The sequence below is a fragment of the Halichoeres trimaculatus genome, unplaced genomic scaffold, assembly GCF_033239565.1.
Source record: "Halichoeres trimaculatus isolate MK-OKI-2021-1 unplaced genomic scaffold, fHalTri1.1 fHalTri1_scaffold_7, whole genome shotgun sequence".
NCBI classification, from domain to species: Eukaryota; Metazoa; Chordata; class Actinopteri; order Labriformes; family Labridae; genus Halichoeres; species Halichoeres trimaculatus.
The window spans coordinates 19,567,800-19,590,756 of record NW_027437185.1 but is presented as its reverse complement, the minus strand read 5'-3'; the positions used below and the strand labels follow the sequence as shown (position 1 = coordinate 19,590,756).

The window sequence follows — 22,957 nt, the reverse complement described above, 5'->3', positions numbered from 1 at the left end:
TCTTGTAACATTCTAACCTCCTATGAGATGAGAAATGCAAATATCAGTCTGTTTCCAAATGTTGCCCCTTTGGTCAGAACCCTCAGAGCGTGATATTAAACCCAGTACTATAAATTACACGTCACATCTGAATGTCACAACTCCTCTTTTCTTTGTGAGGCATGAGGGCTTCTTACCATAGTGACATCTCATTGACCTTTTTATTTATCAGTCATACATGGTTAACCTGCGTACATGTTGTGCTTAGCTTAATTCTAACGCCGTGTGAGGATGGAGGTGTGTGTGTGGGTGACACTGGCTAGTATCCCAGACAGCCCGGCTCTCCCTGTGGGTGTCGCTGAACAGACATCTGCTGTACTGAGACTCATATGTTCCTGGCACACCATGTCCATAGCTGACCTAACACCGATGAGAGAAAAGTTATATCATGTGGATGAGTTAGACGGAGCTAAAAAGAGCTGAAGTTCCAGCGTCAGGAACTGAGTCACTCACAAATTATACAATCCTAAATTTGGTATTTCTTTTTTTATCCTCGTATACATGAGGCGTATTTCTGGACATCCTCTGAGACAAAGTGGCATCCTTAGCAGCTCTTGATGTTTAAAAATTAAAAAAATTAGTATCAAATAAAGTTTTACACAGCATTGGACATTACAGAGAGACGCACTATACAAGTAACCTGACACACCAGATGAACAGTTTCATATATCCGCCACAGAAATATTTTACCACTCCATCTGGGTAGCAGCTCTTCGGATTTGTTTTCAGAGGTGGGACCTTTCAAAAAAAATCAGCAGCTGGTGATTGGATGACCGTTCTGATTGACACAGTCACTACAGACCAATCCACATCAAGCCAAGGTGTGGTGTAGCTTATGTGTGCTTCTGCTGAGAAACAATAGACGAACAACTACAGGAACACGAGAAACAGTTGTGATAATGGCGTTAGACGACTGCTGCCGTTTTTGTAAAGTTAACTTAAGAATCAAAGGAACGCCGAAAAGTACAAAAGTCTGCTGACGTCACGTCTGCTCGTCACTTCTGCTGCTCCCGCCTCTCCCGCCTCTCTTCCCTGATTGGGCCGGTCAGAATTTAGCCGAGTGAAATCATCATCATCAGTGCATCTCAACAAATTGTGTTTGTTATGATATAGTTATATTATTATTACAGCTACAGAGCGTACTTGAAAACTTTTAATCAGAGCTGGAAAATATGTTAGAATGTGTAGCTTAAGATAGCAGAACATGTCCCCATGAATTTCAATAAATCACTGTATAACACTCAAAAAGCATGACTCACCCCTACAGCAGTGACGCACCCAAGTCCAAAAACTTTAATGAGCTTCACATGGAGTGGGCTGAGGCTGAGCATCAAAAGCACAGAAATGTTAAGGTAACTACAGCTGTCACATCATATCAGGCCACCTCTGAACCAAAGATTATGTCAGAAGCATTTTACCTTGAGAAAATAAGCTGGACTGTGCTTTGTAATCCTTTCAAAATAAAAGTAAATTGTACATTTAATTTTTGGGGAAAAGGCCCTGTAGCCTCCTAGGACATTAGTAAGACTGGACAAGTGCAGAATCTGAATTGTTTGAAGTCTAGTGTGAAGTTACCATACTCTGTGATGCTGGTGTTGGTCCACTGTGTCCAAAGGCAACACAGTGGTCTACCACAAGACAAAACCACTTTGTTTTTCTACTCTGATTTTCTCTTAGAGTAGGACTTGACGCCTGCCCTCAGCGCCAAAACTTCTTGATTGGCAAGCTAACACAACACAAGACCCACCGATACAGTATTATGTTGAAAAGAAAATCACCTAGTAGCTTGATTTTAGTACAGACATAAAAGAAGAAACAAAAAAGCACTGAACTTAACTTAAAGTAGCTGAGAAAGAAATTGGCTCCGATGCTGGTCGTGTTGCTTTAACTTAACTTTGTACATTTTGTAGTTTAGCATGTGATAACTACATCTCCAGTTAAAGTCACCAGCACCACAGGGCAGGTACTTCATTTTCTTCAAACTCAATAAAAGTCCCTTTTACATTTTTTTAAAACTTGTAAGTCAAACCAAGCAGCTGTTTAGGCTCCTCTGTGGGGCTCCTATTGAAATATGCCACATCTGCTTTCCCTTAAATCAGATCCAGAATGGGTTTGTTTCCCAGTGGGACATTATGTTCACGAAGGCAATACAGGTTTTTTGTATGCATGGAAGTGAAGTGAAGTGAAAACTGTAAATTAAAATGATTGATTAAAACTACAGATCAGATAAAGAGCCAGCTGTAATGCACACGTAAATACTTCAGAGATTTCAGATGTATGCAGTTAATTAAGCAGACACACTGGCAGTAATCAGTGAAACCTGAAGCCTGCTGAGCTGCGAAGGTAGCAAATACGCACACTCTCAGTCAGGGTATTGTTAATTTAATGAACAGCTGAAGCTAATCATATCAGCTAAGCAGTTAAATTATGTTTTGTGTGGTAGAGAGGAAATGGTATGGAAGAAGAGGCACTGAGGAGCAGTGGTCCAGAGAAATGGTGATGAGGAGAGGGTTAATGTTTTCAGGCCGAGCCACAGAGAGCTGAGTGAATTGTTTCTGCCCTGCACCTCTGGTTGATAAAGACAGAGCCAAGACGAAGCTGTGAATCAATGGACTGCAGAGAGCAAACAGTGCTGAACCAGCTGTTTTTAACTTTTTAGCTTTAATCCCTGCAGTTCGAAGTCATCCTTAAGGCTTCCCTGTTAAACTCGTGTTAGAGAGATGTCTGAACCAACATCTGCCCTTTAAATAAGGAACATGGATGAGCTAAAGGACAAGACTTCTTTAACATGCAACAAGTTTATGTTTGGTTTATAGTAAATCAGATAATTAAAAACTTAAAATGTCGAGTCAAGAATGAAACTGAATTTTTAAACACATCATATGCAGACTTAATCAGCCGTAGAGTCTGACTTCATTTCTATGAGGGTCAGGTACTAAGTAAAAGTTAAACTTTCATCAGCAGATTTGTTTTTTTAATTCAGTGGGTTTTTTTAATTTGGTCTCTTTTGAGAGTCGGTTTCATTGCAGAGGCAGAATCCAATATGTTGATTTATTTATTTATCATAACCAGAGGAACAGGAGAACACCCACCTGCATGCCCACGTTGGTCTTTTTTAGTGTATGCAACACCACATAAACACGCACACCAACACACACGCCGCCCACCTGTGACTGACTGCAGCAATCTGGAGCGAGAACGGCTGCCTGGTAGTCATTAAAACATCAACCCTGTGCTGACATTTGCTATTTCTGTTTACTTGTACTTCGAAACGTTTTTTCTCTCATGCCAAACCCCAATGTTGACTTTAATGGAACAACCAAACTTTCTGTCATTTACATGAATCTTAAAACTGTTTTCTTTAACTGGGCCGTGAAATGACAAAAAACAACTCCTCCTCTCGCCATGTAAACACTTAACTCATCACACAGCCATGTCTCCTCTGGGTCATCTCAGCCTCCAGAATCAATCTTTGAATTTTATTTAAAGCTGGTGTAATCTGCATTATTATGCCTGGTCTTGTCTGTAATGGCTGGAGACGTGCCCTAAAAATGCCTGTAAGCTGGAGAAAGAGTCTTTGGCAGCAGATAACAGTTGTACTGTCAGCCTGACCGATGCGAGGATCAGTATTCTGGCTGTTTCTGTCTGGGTTCTTGTATACGGGCATGCCCAACAGATTTGTGAAGCTGTGATTGCAATGCATTATCCAGAGAGTGAAGTCAAAGGGAGGATTAGAAATGGCCGCCAGTGGCCGGTTATCACTGCCAGTCCAGAGGAGCAGAGGAGAGTCACACTGGCATCAGGACACAACAAGACGGCACAATACAGGCACAGACCGAGAGAGGAAGTTCCAAGTAAAGTTGATAATTTTCATTCCAGGTGTTTACTTCTCCTGTCCTTCTGCTTAATTAGATTACACTGTGAATAAGTGGTTGCTATAGGAACCGTTTTGGCTGCAGAGAGTCATTTGTGATGCACTCTGGTTTGGCAGCAGCAGCCACAAACAAAGACTCAAAAATCTGGAGCTTCCAAATTGCCAATCAGCCTGATTAGACGTGACATTGTGTTTTCCCAGCAGAGTGCTCGTCGTTGTTATATATTTCATCAGCCGTTTCTCCAACTCACTGAGTCTGCGTCCCTCTGAAGATATGCTGCATGTCTGCTCCCTTTTCTCATCCACCCATCTTTAATCTCCACTAACTCTGTCGCTGCTCCCTAATACATTCTCATATAACCATCTTTGATCGGTGCCTGCAGCAGCTAAAGGAATCTGAAAGAGAGAAACTGATAAGAAAAAAGACAGATAGGTCGACAAACAAGAGTTAGCACCTCAGGTCCGTGCATTAAATGGAGTGTGAGCTGGAGCACGAACAAATATCTCATTTCGGTGTAATGTGCTAAGGTCTTGTTGCTGCCTCTGCAGGCGTTCTTTAAACATTGTTTACCGCTCTGATTTTAATGGCTTGTTGGCCACATCATAAAAAGTGACTCAATATCCACGACCCCTCTGCTCGACTCTTATCTCCTTCTTTCAGAGGAGTGTGTGCTCCCAGCTTCAAGTCTGTGCACATAAATGGGACTATCAGCTGAAACGCACACATACATGCTACAGTGATTTCAAGCCTATGCAGTAAATTAATCAAACACACACACACACACACACACACACACACACACACACACACACACACACACACACACACACACACACACACACACACATACACACACAGTATAACCACATACATACACTTAGGGAGTAATCAATAATTACCTGAAACCTGCTGAGACACTAAGAAAGCAAATACACACAGTCACAGCGAGGGTAGTGTTTATTCAATGAGCAGATGAAGCTAGCTTTATGTGCTTTGATAGATTTCTCGTTAGGTAAGAACATAGACTGTAAAAAAAAAAAAAAAAAAAAAAAAAGGACATCATCTTGCTTGGCTCGAAGTGAGGTCTCCACAAAAACTGCTCCCCCTGGTGGCTGGCTGCAGTATAGGTTAAAAAATACAGCTTTCCAGTCATTCCAGATGGGCTGTGGTCAAACTTTAAAAACTGTATACACCTTGTAGAAATGTTTCTCACGTCTGATTGTTGTGGTGATTTGAAGATAACATTTGGCTGTCTTGTATGAGCTCCTCTTTTTTTCTGTAAAGTTTCGTTTTCAGTAGTTATACAAGGTTAAAAACGAGGCTTTATGTAACATTTAACAATGATTGACAGCTGCTGTCCTCGTATATTTTCTGTAAAATATGTCGGGAGGTAGAGTCAAGAAGAGATTAGACTCCTGAAAGAAAAACAAATATATATATTTATGTCACCTAGCTCCACTCTGATTCTCCCAGAATCCCTCATCCTCTCTACTGCGCAGACTCTTGCTGCAATTGCTGCCAATGGCTGCGCCTGAGACGGTGGTATTTTGGCTCAAAACCGTACAATGATAAATGGCGGAGCCACGCTGTCCACTCTATATACAGTCTATAGGTAAGAATCAAAGGAAATGTAAAGAAAACAACAGAATAAAATAGAAAAGCAAGTCTTAATTTTTTTACACAACATGCAACACAACAAAAGAATATCTTACTTTTAGTGTCCAACATTTATTCATTCATTCTGTTCAGCACAACATGCATATCCATGATGTATTGCATGGTTTGTGATGCATATTTCATCTTGATGATTTTTAAACCAATACCAAGAATAAAAATCTGATAAGATTATTGGTATGTTTATTTACACTTGTATTTATCAAGCGGTAAACTTGAGCTCCAGTCCAAAAATATGAGTTTCTTTCAGATTCCACTTGAGGCTGGCTGCAGAAACACCAGAAACTACACACCAATTAAAAATAAACACATTTAGAGCATAGACCGTATCAAATGTGGACATAGTCTCCGAGACGTCGTCACCAATCTTTTTCCTGGAACAGTGAAATGAAGCAGCTGCACTGGATATGACACAGGCTTTAAAGTTCCTTTCTTACAGCTATAGGGTGCCTCACACTCATGCAAGCTGAATAGTGTCACTGACTGGACAATCAAATGATCCTAATATCTTCTAAACCGCAGAGTTAGAAATAATTCACCTTCCGTACAGTGTGTGCTGATAGCGAAATCAGCATTTCAGATGCAAGCCGTTTTTTGAACCAGGCTGTAAATAAGCTTTTTAATGCTGTAAAAGTCAGGGGTTTTTTTTGGCTGGGTGTGCACGTGGTCTGGTCTTTTTGCTATCAGCCTCAAGCTGATTCTCAATAAACAGCAACTTTTAGCGCTTCTCCATAGGCTTCATTTTTCTTATCTGGATGTTGCCCCTTGGTTTACAGCCTGGTTCAAAAACAGCTTTGGTCTCATTGGGTCCAACTCATTTCCTTAACAGCACACGCTTTACAGGGATTGTAATTTTATTCATTTATTTTATTTCAATAACTTGTTTTCGTTGATGTTGGTAAACTTATAGGTTTGGCTGATTTGCTGTCTGCAAAGAGACTTGAAGCCCACCTTTTTGCCTCATCCAAACTCGCATAAATTAAAGATGAATTGATCATTTACAGTATAACACATCAGCTGATCAAAAGTCTGCAACAGAAACAAACAGGTGATGTTGTAGACCCTATGTCCATAAACATCAAAGACTGGATACAGTCACTGGGCAGTTAAAATGTCTGTGGTGAAACTTGTGTGACTGTTATTGTTGTTGAATTGACTATGAAAGTGATAAAAGATCACTTCAAACAGTGCAGAAAGGAAACAACAGCAAACAAGAGATCACTCAGGATATTGTTTCAAATGTCATTAGCTGGCATTACCAAGTCTTGTAGATTCAGTGATTTTGTCATTGATTGTTTTAGCTTTAGGCTTGATTCTCTCTGCAGTTCTCAGTTTGGCACAGCAGCAAATTACGTCTTAACTGGGACGACTCTTCAGATGAGTTTTAAGATTTGTGTGATATCTTAACGTTTTTTTTTTTGTATGATAAATGATGAAATACTTTCTGTCAGTTTGTTATTTATCAACCATCACTGTTTATAATGTACATTGCAGAGTATGGTGTGCTGGTAAAAAGTGTGATTATTGGACAAAAGAATTCTGGGAGTGAAGGATGATGATGCACCAGAAACTCAGTGTGTGTGGGGTAGTGTGTGATTGATGGGGTCAGGGGTCAGCTCAAATTGGAGTCCGGTGTGGTTGTAACTCTAGAAAAGAAGCTGAAGACTATGATGATCAGAAAGAGTTAATGTTTGCTGACGGAGCCACAGTGAGCAGAGTGAATTGTTACTGCCCTGCACCTCAAGTTTAGAAAGGCAGAGCCAAAACCAACAGCAGACTCTGAGCGAAATGAAGCTGTGAATCAATGGACTGCAGTGTGCAAACGGTGCTGAACATGCTGTTTTCAAGGGGAGATGAACACAACAGTAGATCACACAGAGGGAGGATTCTGCCCTTTGTGCCTCGTAGCAAATAAAGGGTTCAACAATCATTTTAATTCAAGATAAATAAACCTTAAAGTGTGTGTGAACAGCTTTCCACCATAGCAGGAGGCCTCAGGCTAGATGCCAGCAGGTAAAAGGTGTATCAGAGAGTCTTGAGGGAGGCTGCAGGAGATACAAAAATGTACAGACATGAGGTCTTCAGAGAGCACTTTGGAGAGATTGCCTGCAGAGAAGAAACTTAGAGATAAGAAATTCCTCCAATAATGAGGAGAACAGAGGTGGCAAGAAGAAAGAGTGGAATAATAATGAGGAGAGGACATATTGACTAAAAACCAAGTTAAGCTAACTTTTTGTTTTTCCTCTACAGGCATATTAATCCTTTTCCCTTTTCTTGGTTATTACAAACAGTCAACATTTAGTCCCTTTTTAGAAGCTTTATTCCCAAATAAATACACAAGATGGATGAGCTGGGAGGTTAATCATGTCGGGGTGTTAGCGACACAGCCTCGAGACAAACATGACAAAGTTCCCGTGCCCTAGTGTCTGGCTGCTCCGCTCTCCCCTTGAGGCTCTGCCACTGCTGGCCTGCTTCCATTCAAGATGTTGTTCTGCTGTGTGTTTGTTAGAGCCAGGATGGATTATTGTTTTTGTATCTAGATGGATAGGGGCATTACTCTGCTCCCTCTTGGCTGAGTCTACTTGTTCTTGTGCGGTAATGACGCCGAGATGATTATTCCTTTCAGATGCAAAAAATATGAGCCTGTTGTTGTGCAGCACCAGCGAGTCTGGTTTGGGATTTCAGAGTTATTTTGGAAAACAAAAGGCACTGCTTGTATTAACACGTGTTTCAAATTGTGAAGTTTCAGACCTAAACACAAACATGAACTTTTATCCTAATATTAGAATAATCAAAGAATTTTGATTTTGAAAGTCTAATTTTTGGTTCATGTTAAGTGAGAAAAATATGTTTATTTTAGATTAGATTAGCATAATCTGAACAGCTAGCTTTGCTCTCTACTAAGTTAAAAAATAACCTACCAGATGGTACACAGTATTGAGGATCTTTTTTAGCGTTTAACAGACTCAAAACAACAAAACGAAATAGTGAAATTGTTGTAATACTAATAAATTGATGCTTTGTTACAATGCTAATCTATGTAGCTTATGATTCCATCTACTATGATAAATTTAATTTCTTAAAAAATAAAATGTGAACTTTTACAGGAATAATCCTGCTAAATCATCACTTCTGGGCCTCTACACATGTGTGTCAGTGTCATTGTGTCTGCCTCAGCCCTCTACTCTACCAGTAAACAGTTTTTTACTAAACGAGGGTGAAACTTGGCTGAGCCAAGGAGGATAATAAGTCATTTTAGAATATTTCTTTCTTTTTCAGAGCGAGGGGCTGAACCGGGCAGATTTGGAGACCCAGGAACTAAAGCTCACTCGAGCTCAGCCAAGAAGACAGTACAGGAAGGTGAGTTGGTACATCATCATTTTAATGAGTGGAGTATTGTTTGAATTAGTCAGATTATTCATTATTTCAAAATTCAATGGGAAATAAATGCTTTGACAGCTAGACATTACTTTTTATGTCAGACTGGTATTGTGACTTTAATGGTCCCATATTGTGCTCCTTTTCTGCAGTTTAATATGGATCATTGATGTCTTCATGAAATGGTAGTAACATGTTTGGGTCCAAAAAGCCAATAAATCAAGCACAGCAGCATTGTTTCAAGGCTCTCATAGCCCCTCTGTTCAGAACGGTCTGATTTAGTGGGCGTGACCTTCATATGTAAATGAGCCACCGCTGATACTGCCCTGTTCTTCCACATCACCAAGAGCGGTGCCACGTGCTCCGAGTGCACAATGTTTAGAAAACAGCAAAGCTTGTTTACCGTAACATTACTGGCTAAAACAACAGTAACAACAGAGATCTCAGCAGCAGGGAGGGGAGTGAGCAGGGAGGGGGTTCCGGGGTATCTGCTGGACCAATCAGGTCAGACTTGCTTCTGATTGGTCAAAAAAGGGAATTGCTGACGTCGGCAAATCCCCAAAATCCAAACAGCTTGTTTTAGTTCAGGATTTTACATTCACAAGCACTAAGTACAGGTTTTTTCATCATTTCATCACATTTTGTGGGCTGGGAGGAAAGCCAAAGACCCACAAATTTCACTAAAAGACTTAATAAAGTGATTTTTGCATAATATGGGACCTTTAAATGTTACAGTCCTGTTCAACGGTGAGTATTGAAAAGTAGTGTTTTGCACACTCAGTTGCTTTGCCTGTCATGTTGGGTGCAAACAATTGTATTTATTGCATGTTGTCTGAGCAGGACAGAAGGATCAAAGCCAGCCTGTTGAGGAACGCAAGGTTGGGCTTAGGGATCAGTTTTGTACTGACATCAGGGTCTGTTTATGAAGGCTAATGTGAAAGTGTGGTTTTGGATTAGCTTGTTAGTAGTTTGCTAGAGGAAAAAATCTCTCCCCAGGAACTGTAAACTGTCAGTTTTGGTGTTTGTGTTTGGATGGAGCAGAGCTAAACAAGCTCCATAGGGTGAATGCTGGTTGGAATGACTATGTATAGTCAACATTTCTTCTTTGAAACGAGGAACTAATACAATACAAGCTTTGACTTCATTGCATACATTTAGACTCTGTCATTGGCGTTTAGCTAAGTTGATAGGAAATGCGAGGCATACAACATGTAATTATCATTTGAAAACATGTTTAACAGTATGTGTAGTTAATCAATATTCTATTCTATACAGGAAGAGTGCAGTATTTACTTTGATGTGTCCCTTATATCTGTCCAAAATTATTTGACCTTTACTGTTAGAAGACAATTCAACAGAATACATTTGAAAAGTATAAAGTCAGAATTTATGTATCACAGCAAAAATCTGGCAAATGATTAATTTTGAATCGAGTGTCGGCACTTATAAAACATGTGATCCACAGTCCAGTAATGTGAAACTTTTTTGCATTATACACCTATGTCTTTAAGAAAAAAAGAAGAAAATTCCAGTATTCAGTGTAAGAGCAGGCACGTGGAGTTAAAATGACAGCCAATAAGAGCCCTCGTTACAGCACATAATTCCAGATTGCTGCAGGGATGATAACAGATTTGGTAAATGGAAACTAATTGGGGAACCAATTGGTAAATCAAATGCAATTTGAAATGCGGCTGATGTGCACATTGTGTTCAGTTTGTTATCTGATTACAAAACCAATTACACGTGTTTTGATGTTATTCAGTTTGAGAAAAGATGCAGAGTAACATTCAGTAATTCACAGTTTTAAAGCCTGAAAATATCGACTCCAAGAGTCGCAGCTGTACAGAGCTATTTTGAGATTCAGCCTGGATGATAAAGTTTGGTCTCTTCACACATAAATACTGGGTTTTGATAGGTGTGTTAGTAATTTTTAATTCATATTAATTTTCTTGTTCAACTTTCTAGTACAATTTTCTCTTTTTTGCACAAAAGTATAGAAAAAAATAACCCACGAGTAAAATAAAAAAGCCTGCTTGTGGGCTTAACAGAAACCTGTAAAATGACAGGTATAAAAAACATAATAAAACATAGCCCTGTTAATCATTTACTCTCCAGTTTCAATTAAGGGGCTTAAATGCCAGTTTTTAGGGGGTGGAATAATGGGTAATGTAAACTGTGTAGAGAAAAAGGCAATCGATGAAGGACCAGGTGTCTGAGCCAAGCCCAGGCTGCCTCCTTTGAGGAGTACACGTTGCTCTGTAAAAGCCAAACCAAACCAGCGTCATATATCTTTATTTCCTTTTTAGTTTGCTTAAATTATTTTAGTCTTATATCAGTTCCAAGGGAGTGTTGCTGCCTTGAGAAAGCTCAACATTAGAGAACCCAAAGACGTGATTTCTGTCGGGTGTCTTCATTCTGAAAGTGTGAACATGGGTTGTGAAAACCATCTCTACAGTGTGCGAGAGTTGTTGACCCCTGATGTAATAAATGTGCAATCACTCAGTTCTGCTTTAAATAGAGTTGTATGAGTGGTCCTGGATTATATGTTACATACTGGATAATCTCCCCCTTCATTCCCCTCACTGCTCTGCGGTGTGAGTCACCGTGCTTGTGGTCTCACTGGGGGGCATTATGTGTTCATTTCAGCACACTTTGAACCATTGAAAAAAAACGCTGCACAGAGATCTTGAAGAGTATTTGAATACAGATTAAGCTCCGACAGTTTGTTTTTCTCTTATTTGCCAACTTTAAGGATGACCTGATGAACACACACCTTCACATGACGAACCAGTTAGAGTAGATCTACTGATATGATATGGGTAGATAATGACAGGGGAGAAGAGGAGAGGAGAGGAGATCTGGATTCTTGATCCCCTTTAGTCATTCACACTACACACACACACACACACGCACACACACACACACACATACACACACACACACACACACACACACACACACACACACACACACACACACACACACACACACACACACACACACACACACACACACACACACACACACACAAACACAAAACTTCCAGCTTCAGATTAATGAATGCCACAGTCTAGGACAGTGCAAAAACATTTAATTAACTCTGACACTGAAGGTGAGGCAAGAGGCCAGATCTGTCATCCACTTGTGTGTGTGTGTGTGTGTGTGTGTGTGTGTGTGTGTGTGTGTGTGTGTGTGTGTGTGTGTGTGTGTGTGTGTGTGTGTGTGTGTGTGTGTGTGTGTGTGTGTGTGTGTGTGTTTAAAGAAAAGTGGGCAGAGATCACAGCATGTCAATGAGCAGCAGCCAGAAGAATCAGGCTGTAACTCGAGCGTGTGGTCTTTCATTGTGAACTCTGCTAAAATTGACTAAAGGTCAAACTGACAAACTCCTTGTCTTGAAGCAGCACATGGTCAGTTAAGAGGAAAGGGAACCTTTTTAAAACGGGAAAAAAAGAGACCACTTGACATTGTACAAGTGAGGAAAAATCCAGAATGAATAAAATAAAAAGTCTGCTTTCATTCTGTGTGCAGACCTTTCACTTTTGACCCATCCAGGATCAAAGAGTTGAATAATTTTACTGATATCCTCAAAATCATAGTGAAACTAGAAAAGCACTCAGAGAGCGCAGACCACCACCAGGCATATTGTCATTCTCACGCAACACTTATCCTACTTTTTTTTTTTGTCCTACTTTAACGTTATACTTCCTTTCAGCAGACTGTCTGCTACAATTTGGTGTTAGTTGCAGGTTTGTATGATAATTTGTTACCTGACAGTGTTAAAAATTATGATGACCCAGTACATATTTTATTTTCCAGATCTTAGTATCCTGAATATTTGCAGGATCTGGATCGTACTTTAACATCTGTCAGAAAATCTGGTGACCTTGTCTTGTATTGTTTTGTAAAGCAATCCGACTATTTAGCGCAAAGTTATATACACATATGGTTAAAAAAAAAAAATCCTGGATCCAGACGGTGATCCAGACCACCTCCAAAATGTAATCACTTCTTCCTTATCCCATTTTGAACATTTCCTGAAAATTTCATGAAGATCTGTTCAGAACTTTTTGAGTTCTGTTGTTGACAGACAAACAAACTCTCCCCAACAAATTAACCTCTTTGGTAGAGGTAATAACATTTAATGGCAGAAAAACACATTCAGTAGCCACACCTCACATCTCCTTGTCCTCTTCTTACCTGCACTTCTGGCCCAAAGTGCTGATGAAACTTCTTAACAAACACAGTTTTTTGTTGACATAGATATACCTCAGACATCCCCTGACTTCTGCTTAAGTGCCAACATTTCATTGAAATCTATGGCAGTGAGTGAAATGTCTCAACAGCTGTTGGATGGAAAACTTTAAATCCTTGGTAAAGATATTCAAATGAAGACATAACCAGTTTTATTCCAGGAAGTCAAACACAGACAGTCTGTGGATTATGTTAACAGTCATACAACTGTGGGGCTGCTTACAAGCTTCTTTATTTCCCTTGAATTATCTGGTTAAGTGTGTATAAGGCACCCATTGATTTCTGTTTCTGCTTTTGTTGTGTGGTGAAAAAGTTTGGAAGAAGTTTTGAAATTTAATCTGATAACCAGAATCCGATCAGATCACCTTCGAACAACTGGCCCTTGGAGTTCCCTAAGTGGGGTTTGGGACTCATGTGGGGAGGTGCAAAACACTGATAGGAGGGTAGGTAATTGCCTTCAAAATCCAAAACTATTTTAAAATTATTGACTAAGTTAGGGTCAAATTTTTCAATGTAAAACTTAGCAAGCAGAAAGCGTTTGATCTTTTTTCCACGTTTCTTTGATGCAACAAGATCCCTGGGGTGTCTAAACCAGGATAACAACAGTGTCAGCAAGTTACTTATATTAAACTTTATTTAGGAAACACAGCAATTTGTGCACAATGGTAGTGTATTCTTATGTCGATCAGTGAAATAAAGTATCTTAGCTCTTTTTTGTCTGTTTTCTTACACAAATGCATCTGTATGAGACACAGAACAACTGCAGACGAATTATAACAGCTTGTAACCATGATGAAGACCTTTAACCCAGCAAACCCAGTTGTTACTTGGAACCTCTTTTGCCGTGTGTACGTCTCCATCCAACCAAGCAGTTTTCATCTACTTTTCATTGTTTTTCTTCTCTCTGTGCTCCATAACAGTGATACATTTTTTTACACACCTAAAGCAGAAAGTGTTGAGAATGAATTTATTTACACCATGACAATTAGCCACTTCCACCTGAACTAAGCGTCCCTTTGTTTGTGCACACTGTCCTTAAACGCCTTGTATGCTTTGAAGCTGTCTTCAAAGACCATTTGATTATTCGCTTTCATAGTGTTCCCTTAAAAAATACTTTGCTGCCAGCATCCACTTCACTAAACATCCCCTTCCAGGGCTTTTCACAGTGAAGTGTGAGTGTGCATGTGTGACTGTGTATAGTGGCAGTGATGAATATTCACCATTTGTAAGCGATAGTCAACAGCCCTCCTCTCTCCAGATATTTTTCTCCTCCCGTAAGCCACCGTGCTTTCTTCCCTGACATTCAAGCTGAAGCCGCCTGTTTATCTTCTCCATTCCTCAGTTACATCCACAATAATATGATTGCCCATGTTTTCAATAATTAATTTTCTGGATGGTGAATCTGAACTATCTCTGCGTCCTCCCACAGGCCTTCTCCATGCTTTCATCCCTCCATCATTCCTCTCCGTCATCCTCCAGTGCCTCTCACAGGCCAAACAGTCAGACCCTGAGGAGTGTTCACAAAGCAGACAGACAAGGAGATTTTATCTTCTGCTGATCTGTTTGCCTTTCTTCTCTCTCCCTCTCTCCATCTCTTGTTTTCCTCTGTAGCCCCCCAGGAAAAAAAGAGAAGAAACACCTTTTTAATTAGTTTATCAAAGCATGAAAGTGATGCTCATTTTTTTCAAATAACAGTGGAGAATTTGTCCTTTGGGAACAGTTGTTGAGGCTTGTGTTTACTTATATCAAACTTGTTTGTTTGCTATTAGAAACAGTAGCTGGGGAGAGCAAACAATGGAGAGCAATAGAGCAGGATGTCAATAAAGAACACACTCACACATACACACACTCATTCCCATACTCGGGTTACAAAATCACCCCGTTGACCCGTGTGCCGCTCAGCAGCAGCAATTAATTTAAGGTCACCCTCTGCTGTCTGACAGGGCTTGTTGGCGACATGGCCTCTGCTATTGGACTCTGACTATCTTTATTATCCAATCACTGCTCTCCATTCTGGCCTCCGTCCAGGACTAGAGGATACAGGAAGAGTGTTTTATCTCAGCCTTCACGTCCCTGTCTCCTAAGGAGCATTAAGGGTGAAAAAAGAGGGAGAAAAACTAGAAGAGACAAAAAGTGGATGAGAAAGGCGATTTAATGTCACCCTTAATTGTAATAAAATTTCACGGCGTCAACTTAACTCTGCTTTTCTTGAGGGGGGTGGGAGGGTGAGGAAGTACGAAGCAATTAAATGTCTGGGAAATATGTTCAAGGTTGAACTCTTGAGATAAGGTTTTTTGCACACTTGCACGTACACTTGTCTTAAGAAATGATTGTGCAGCAATGCAGAAACACTGACACTAATGCAGTTAACAGTGATTCAGTTACTGTAGGATTAAAACCACAACCTTGTCTATTACAAAGTATTGTGCACAGGAATCCCCCAACAGCATCCCGATGAGAGGATTTATTAGAACAAAGAGGCTGCAGAAAGCAGTGATTGGGATTTAAAGGCTGGATTCTGCATCTACACTTAATCTACTGCAACAGAGGTTGTTTATGTAAGAAACCGGTGTTCACATCACATAACTGTCAGGTTTTAACTCCTCACAAGTGACGGGAAAAGGAAAAGAAACGTTTTAGCACATATATCTGAATATCGTTGACACTTGTTAGCAGTTGTTAGTCTGGATCAATCTAAATATCATGATGAAGAACTTTTATTTTAAGATCAAATATAAAACTTGACATTTACACATATAAAATTACCCCTGCACCAGAAATCAGTCTACTTCTTCTATTTAATGTTCTAACAAAGGGAATTTCCATTTTTCTTATTAAACCATATTACACTCAGAAGCACAAAGCTGAATATTAATATAAGTCTTGATTTTCTTATGCTGGCACTATGTGTCTAGTGTTTCTCTGGCTGCCTGTGTTTGTACTGGGACTCCCTGAGTCCCTAAGCTGGGGATGGAGAGGGATGGGGGAGGAGAAGGAGGGGGAAATGTAGATTTAGGCACCAAAAAGTCACCATGTGAATCTACTTCACTGACAGCTGAAAGCCCTATTAATACCAGTGCAAAAATCCAGAAAGCTTCCCAGAATATTATCAACGTAAACAACCAAATCTCCCCCCTCCCCTGACTTTACAAGGGACATTTCCTCCTGGTGTAACTTCAAGGTGAAGTCAGGATGAGCTAATGAGTGAATGAGCCTTAATTTTACAGGGAAATTGATTGCTAGCGAACTATCTAGAAATGTCTTTAGGACAAAAAAGTGTAGCACTATAAAAACAAGGCAAACATGTTGTGGTACTCAATATGAAACATTTCTATAAGACTTTAGAAGTGTATCTTAATACAACAATATCTCCTAGCACATATTACTCCAAGTACATCAACATCTTATATTCTATCTGTTTGCATTGTCAAAGTAAGGGGAAAACGGAAGAGTTCCTCTGCTGGAGAGTACAGCTAATGGTCACAGTTCTCCAATATGAACCAGACTTAAGGCACACACATGGCCTGCCCAAGTCTTCATGAAGCGTCTGTTTACACAAAGCGTGATCTCATCAGAGTCAGAGCAATGACACACAGAGAATACTGCTACAACTTTAGTGGCTTTTTGGCGTATGTTAAGTGGTTTTGGTCTGACACAGTCCTCTAACACCCCACCATTGTTTAAAATGTTTTTCGTGAAGAGCTGTTGCAGTGATCATACATCATGGACCATACCTCATGCTCTTGTTCATTAAGTGTACCGTGCTGAATCTCTCCGTAGCATTCCAAAGCAGATGACTGAACCGTGCTCAAACACAGGACGCTTGCTTTGATACTGGCCAAACACATTGGACTTCAGGGTTGAAGCTTGCAGAAGAAGTCAGATGAGGGTTGAGTTTGATAACGATGCCCTCGAGGAGCCTCCCCTTGAAGGTGTTCAAGGCACCTCAGAGGAGTCCTCAGGGTAGACCCAGAGTTTGCTTGAGGGATCATATACCCAGTGTGGCCCAGGAAGGCCCCAGGATTCCCCAAAATGAGCGGGAAAACATTGCTGGAGAGAAGGATGTCAGGTTGGACTTGCTGGGATTACTGCCCCTGCAGATAGATCTGGGATGAATGAGATGAGATGAGATGAGATGAGATGAGATGAGATGAGATGAGATGAGATGAGATGAGATGAGATGAGATGAGATGAGATGAGATGAGATGAGATGAGATGAGATGAGATGAGATGAGATGAGATGAGATGAGATGAGATGAGATGAGATGAGATGGCAAATAAAAGTATCAGCTGTTTTATTCAGTGTTTAAGATTGTGAAAAATTACACAATGACTCTGACAGCATCTATTTCATGTCATGTCCAGCCTTCTAAAACAGCCATTCCCCTGTAGCCCCCCATCTGTCAAAGAAAACTCCATGCTGGTTAAGAACATGTGGGAACAGCCAGTTCGGGTCATTTCAGGTGTCGGGGCTCCAGAAGTTTTCCAGAGTGCATGTCAGTAATGTTACTATAGTAAAACAAGGGCCACATTTTAATTGTTAGTCTTTGTGCTAAAAAAGGATGATTATCTATCATCAATCTATGGATGATGTAAACTTGACAATGAGAACAACTTTGATCTCGTGCTCTGGCGGATAAACCTTTTATACTGGAGTTTTTTTTCCCCAGTTGCAGCAAACTTTTGATTTCAGCAGGGAATATATTTGCTTTTATGTACGTGCTGTGCTGGCTGAGCTTGAGCTACCAACCAAGGAGGGTATTGATTCCCCTCCAGTATATAAAAGCAGGTCTGGCCAGATGGTAGCTGGGTTGATGCTGGGTTTGCAGCAGCAGCTGAGCTTTCGGAGCACAGTGGTGAAATGTACAACAGCAACGAGGTGTCCATGTCAAGCGTTTTCAAAGTCAGACTGTAAAAGTCTCACACTATGGTGCTGTAGAAGGGTGAGGAGCATTAAAAAACAGCTATTGAGCTGTGACAACTTAACCTTGCTGGTGTTCATTTGATGTTAAAAAAACCTCCATGATTACAGCTGAAGAAACTTGCAAATAAATATACTGATCACAGCTAAGTTCAGTTGGAGTACTGAGACCACACTTTCATTTTCTGATTGGCATCACTTCTTGCACCTGGCTTGTACCGTCCAATCATATTCATGCACTCACACTATGTGAATGCCAGTAACACTTGCTGCCAAAGTCTCCTTTGCTACCAGCTTCTCCCGCTATCAGGCACTTTGCACTGTGGGGAGGAAATCTGACAACCGTGAGAGAAACATGATGAAATCACTGGTCGTCAATCTAAATGGTTGGTACAAGGTCACACTGCAAAAAAAAAGAAAGACAGGCTGTATCAAACTTCTGGCAGTGGCAGAAATATAGGATCCAACTGACACAATGTTTTATGCCTCTGCTGGCATGAGAAGCCAATCCAATAAAACAGTCATGACTGCTAGTTTTTTTTCCACCTGGTAGCTTCCAACATTTTTCAACATCTTCAAATTCATCTTTCTGAAACTGAGTATGATCATAGTCTTAAGTAGATCTTCTACCTCAAGTGTTTGGTTCAGTTAAAAAGGTGAAAGCTCTTTGGTAAGGTGAGGGAAAGATTGTGGTTTTGAATTTTTGAAGAAAAAGGCATTTTTCTTTTTGAAATTTACTTTAAGAAATCTACTACAAATGCATCATGGGTTGCTAGATGAAATATGTTTTCAGTCACAGTTATACTAATGCCATCATTGTCAGTATTTGTCTGACTTGCCTGATTCATATTCACATTTCGTAACTTGAAAGAAAATAAATTGTTCAACTTTATGCTTCTTGAAACATATGGGCTCTTGGGATTCAAAGGTAGAGTCTGCAGGATTTAATGTCAACTTTCACAGGAATTATTCTGTTCAAACGTCTCCTATGGGCCAGCACAGGACAAAGAGTGACACAAGTTAAATGGTAATGGTAAACCGTAAATGGACTTGAGCTTATATAGCGCTTTTCTAGTCATGGACCACTCAAAGCTGCTGTACACCACAGGTCACACTTACCCATCCACACCCGTTCGCCCTTGCATTCGCTCACTGATGGATAAAATTCTTACTATGTTAGCTATCCATTATTTTGTCTAAAACAGTCATGCCCTTTCATACCCATTCACACACCACTGACGGAGCAGTGGGAGCAACTTGGGGTTAAGTGTCTTGCCCAAGGACACATCGCCATGTGTCACCCAGAGCTGGGCTTAAACCTGCAACCTTCCAATCACCAACCAAGCCCGTTCTCCAACTGCGCCACTGACGCCCCAGTTGGCTGTCTACTGAGCCGGTATGCATCAAATAACCTAGTGATTTGCTTGTACTAACATGCTAAATCAGGTGCACGGCACTCGAGTCTTTCCCATGTTGAAACACTATTCTACAGGTGGTTGCTGGGCTAGTGGATGTGTTCTCATAGCTTCGGTCGGAGGCAGTGGGTGTGCCCTGATCGAATGAGGAGGAGCCCAATTCGCGCAGACACTACTTTTAAGGGATTAACAGGTTTTTCAGACATAACATAGTTTTGGTTGTATTTTCTTAAAACTTGCTAAATTACAGGCTCGAGTTGACTCCCTCCACAGTAGTTGATAGCCTAGTTTCTGTGCTGGTTTACTGGATTGTTTGTCAGCAAATGGGCTGAGCTAACCAGTTAACAAGTACCTCATACCATTCCACTACAACCAAACTGGCAAATACCTTCAAGATGTATATGCAGAGACTCTCCAAGGTATAACTTCATGGCTGTTTATACATTTGCAGTTTCACTGAGAAGAATTTGATAATAAAAGTTTTGTGCACTTTTTTTGCTTCTCATGGTCTCTTACTTAAACACACATTAATAACGAGACCATTGTATGAGGTGTAATTCCTGCATTAGTGTCAGACTCAGGGAATAACAGGAATTGAATGTTGAAAAGCACATTTGTGTTCATTTGTTAATGATCTGCTGCTGTCTTTTACACTCACTACCCTCAGCTGCAGCTCTGCCAATCCATCCATCTGTCTCACCCCCACAGACTGTTAACCCAGCACTCAGGGGTCTTCAGTCAACCTTACACATGGCCAAGGACAATGGTGAGACTGGCCGGTGTTGATGTTTGTTTACTGAACTGTTGCTCCTGATCACAAGCTGTAACTGCAACAGCGTGGAGGATATGCACATGCAATTCTCTTTTATAGCATTTCTCCCTTTTATCAGCCAGTCAAAGAAGAGGGTCTTTACAGCAGTGTCTCATGAAGGATCATAATTTTCTTCACGAACACACACCCGCTTGAATCCTTTGCACTTGTTCATTTGGCACTGTCTTATCAGCAGCAGACAACCTTGTTCATTTACATAAAATCAATAATGTTTTCAAGGTGTAAACGTGGTGTAGGGTGTGAAAGGGAGTTTTTACTTGGCACTTTGGAATGAATGGATATGCAATAAGGCATGTCAAGTTGTATTACTCATGCATATTATTCTAACACACACACAAATGAAAATAAAGTCATGCTTAAGATTAGAGAAAAGAGAGGGGAATAAAAGGAGATGAGGGACTTGTATTGTGGAAAGTGAAAGCGAGGTGGCAAGAGTGTGCTGCAGTGCGCCTGCATTACAATTGATTGGCTGGTTTAACCGCCAATGCTGCTCACTCAAGCTTTAAATAGACGGATAAAACTCTTTTACCCTACACTCTTCTATTCGCTCCTCTCCCCTGCTCCCCCTCCCTCCTCTTCATCCTGTCACTCTCTCCTCTCCCGTTGCCTTCCTCTGCTCTTCAATTTCCTCTCCTCTTTTCCTGGTTTTCATCCCCTCTTCTTTACATAACATAAATATTCACACCACATCAGCTGAAAATGGTTCACGTTCAAGGCATCATTGTTTCCACAAATGAACAGCTTTGCTTTTCATGAGAAAGTTTTATCTGTAATCATACACCTGATGCTTTGTATATAATTGTGTGTGTGTTTGTGTTTGTGTGTATGTGTTTGTGTGTGTGTGAGATGGTAGGTGTAATGCTGCATGTGTGTGTCTCATTTCCAGTTTGTCCCATTGTGGAGGTCACACACTAATCCTAAATTGTCCTCCAATCCTCTGTTAACCAGATACGAGCATCCCTTTCCCCCCCAATCTTTCCTCTCTATTCTCTCCTCGATCCCTTCATCTCTCATTTCCTCATGGTGATAAAGTCATTTTGCCGCAAAGTGAAATAAGATGGGTTTTCCCCAGTGCTGAGAGATGGAGGTGAGGACAGGCCCAAACACACAGCTGATAGAAACTCACAGCAGAGCAGACAGCCATCATGAGGGGAGGTTGACATCTCATCTCTCTGCATTCAGGAGAATATGAGAAGGCACATAGGCTTGTTAATGTGTTTTTGTATCTGTTTATGCGTTTTAGCAATCCCCAAATCCATCCGCTGTTGTCTGATGATGTTTAGCTGCAGGAGGTGACGGCCAACTTTCAGTGTTGGAAGCAATTTGAAACAGAGGACATCCTGTTTCAGACTTCCCTTTTTGTTTGTTGTCTTTGTTTACAGCCCAATAAATATCTATTTAAAGGCAGGGCTTTTCCTGCATGCAAAACACGAGGCAGCCACCTCCACCAAATTACATGCTGTCCCAACTCTTTAATCCAAGTCTGGCTGGTGTTTTCCTTAAGTTAGGGGTGGGAGAAAAATTTGTTACACGATTACAAAAGGATTTTTTTTTATTTGGCAATATCTAAATCATGATTCTTTGTCAAAAATCAAACTTTTTTTCATTTTCAAATTCTTCATTTCAGTCTTTGTTTATAAAGTGGATTGGAAAAAAGTCACCACTTTTCTCCAGTAAAGGGTAAAATGTTTCTCTCTGACTCACGTGATCATTTTATGTGAAAATATGGCTCCTGATACTGACTGTACACATAGTTATCATCATTTAACTTTTTCACATGGTCTGGTGTTAAAAAAGCAAACTAAAAACTGCAAAAATCGTAAATATCGAAGAATTTGCAATTTAATTTGAATCAGCCCCCAAAAAATCATAACAGAAGCTAATCACGATAATAGCTTATCTCGGGATGGATACCGCATTAGGTACTTTTATAGGTACCGACCGAATTCTGTAAAAACTACCGGGTACCGATTCAGATAAAACCAAAAGGTACCATGTTTAGGTACCTAAGTGCATCCTTGTGACTGTGAGGGAGAGGAAGAGTAGGTGATTTACCATACTGGACATGAACACAGCATTGCAAGGTTATATATTGAAGAATAAACATGTTAAATCCAGGTATTTTTATTTTCTACTATTAAACATATTGATATTTTTTACCACATAAACACAAAAAAGTACTGAAAATTGGTATTGTTAAGTACCCGTACTGATTGCTAGGTACTGGGCATCGGTACCGTATCGTTTCAGATGTGACAGGTACCCATCCCTAAGCATATCGTCCCAGCCTTATTTCTCATAGACACCACTCGGTTAATCTGTTATTTTAACTGCAAACATGGCATTACAAACATGTTATGGTGGACTGTTTTGTTAACAGTCACTTGCACATTGCCAAGGTGGAAGAAAAGTAAAATTTCCTGTAGAGAGTGAATGTTTCTTGTTTATTTGTTTTGTTTTGATTTTTTTTACTACAGTCAAGGATGCTCCAGTAATTGTGTCTGGAAATGAGAATACAATATGTAGATTTTCAGTGCGTGTTTGTATTGGACATCTATGGCTGTTTATCTTT

General features: G+C 40.3%; 1 protein-coding gene across 2 annotated transcripts in view; it reads left to right on the top strand.

Annotated features, from left to right (window-relative positions):
• The window catches only part of spock1 (SPARC (osteonectin), cwcv and kazal like domains proteoglycan 1), a 133,922-nt gene that overhangs the window by 77,968 nt on the left and 32,997 nt on the right, over positions 1–22,957 (top strand). For both annotated transcript variants that reach the window (XM_074674487.1, XM_074674486.1), the window contains exon 4: positions 8,868–8,948. In XM_074674487.1, the coding sequence (XP_074530588.1) occupies positions 8,868–8,948 (81 nt within the window). The remainder of the gene's footprint in view (positions 1–8,867; positions 8,949–22,957) is intronic.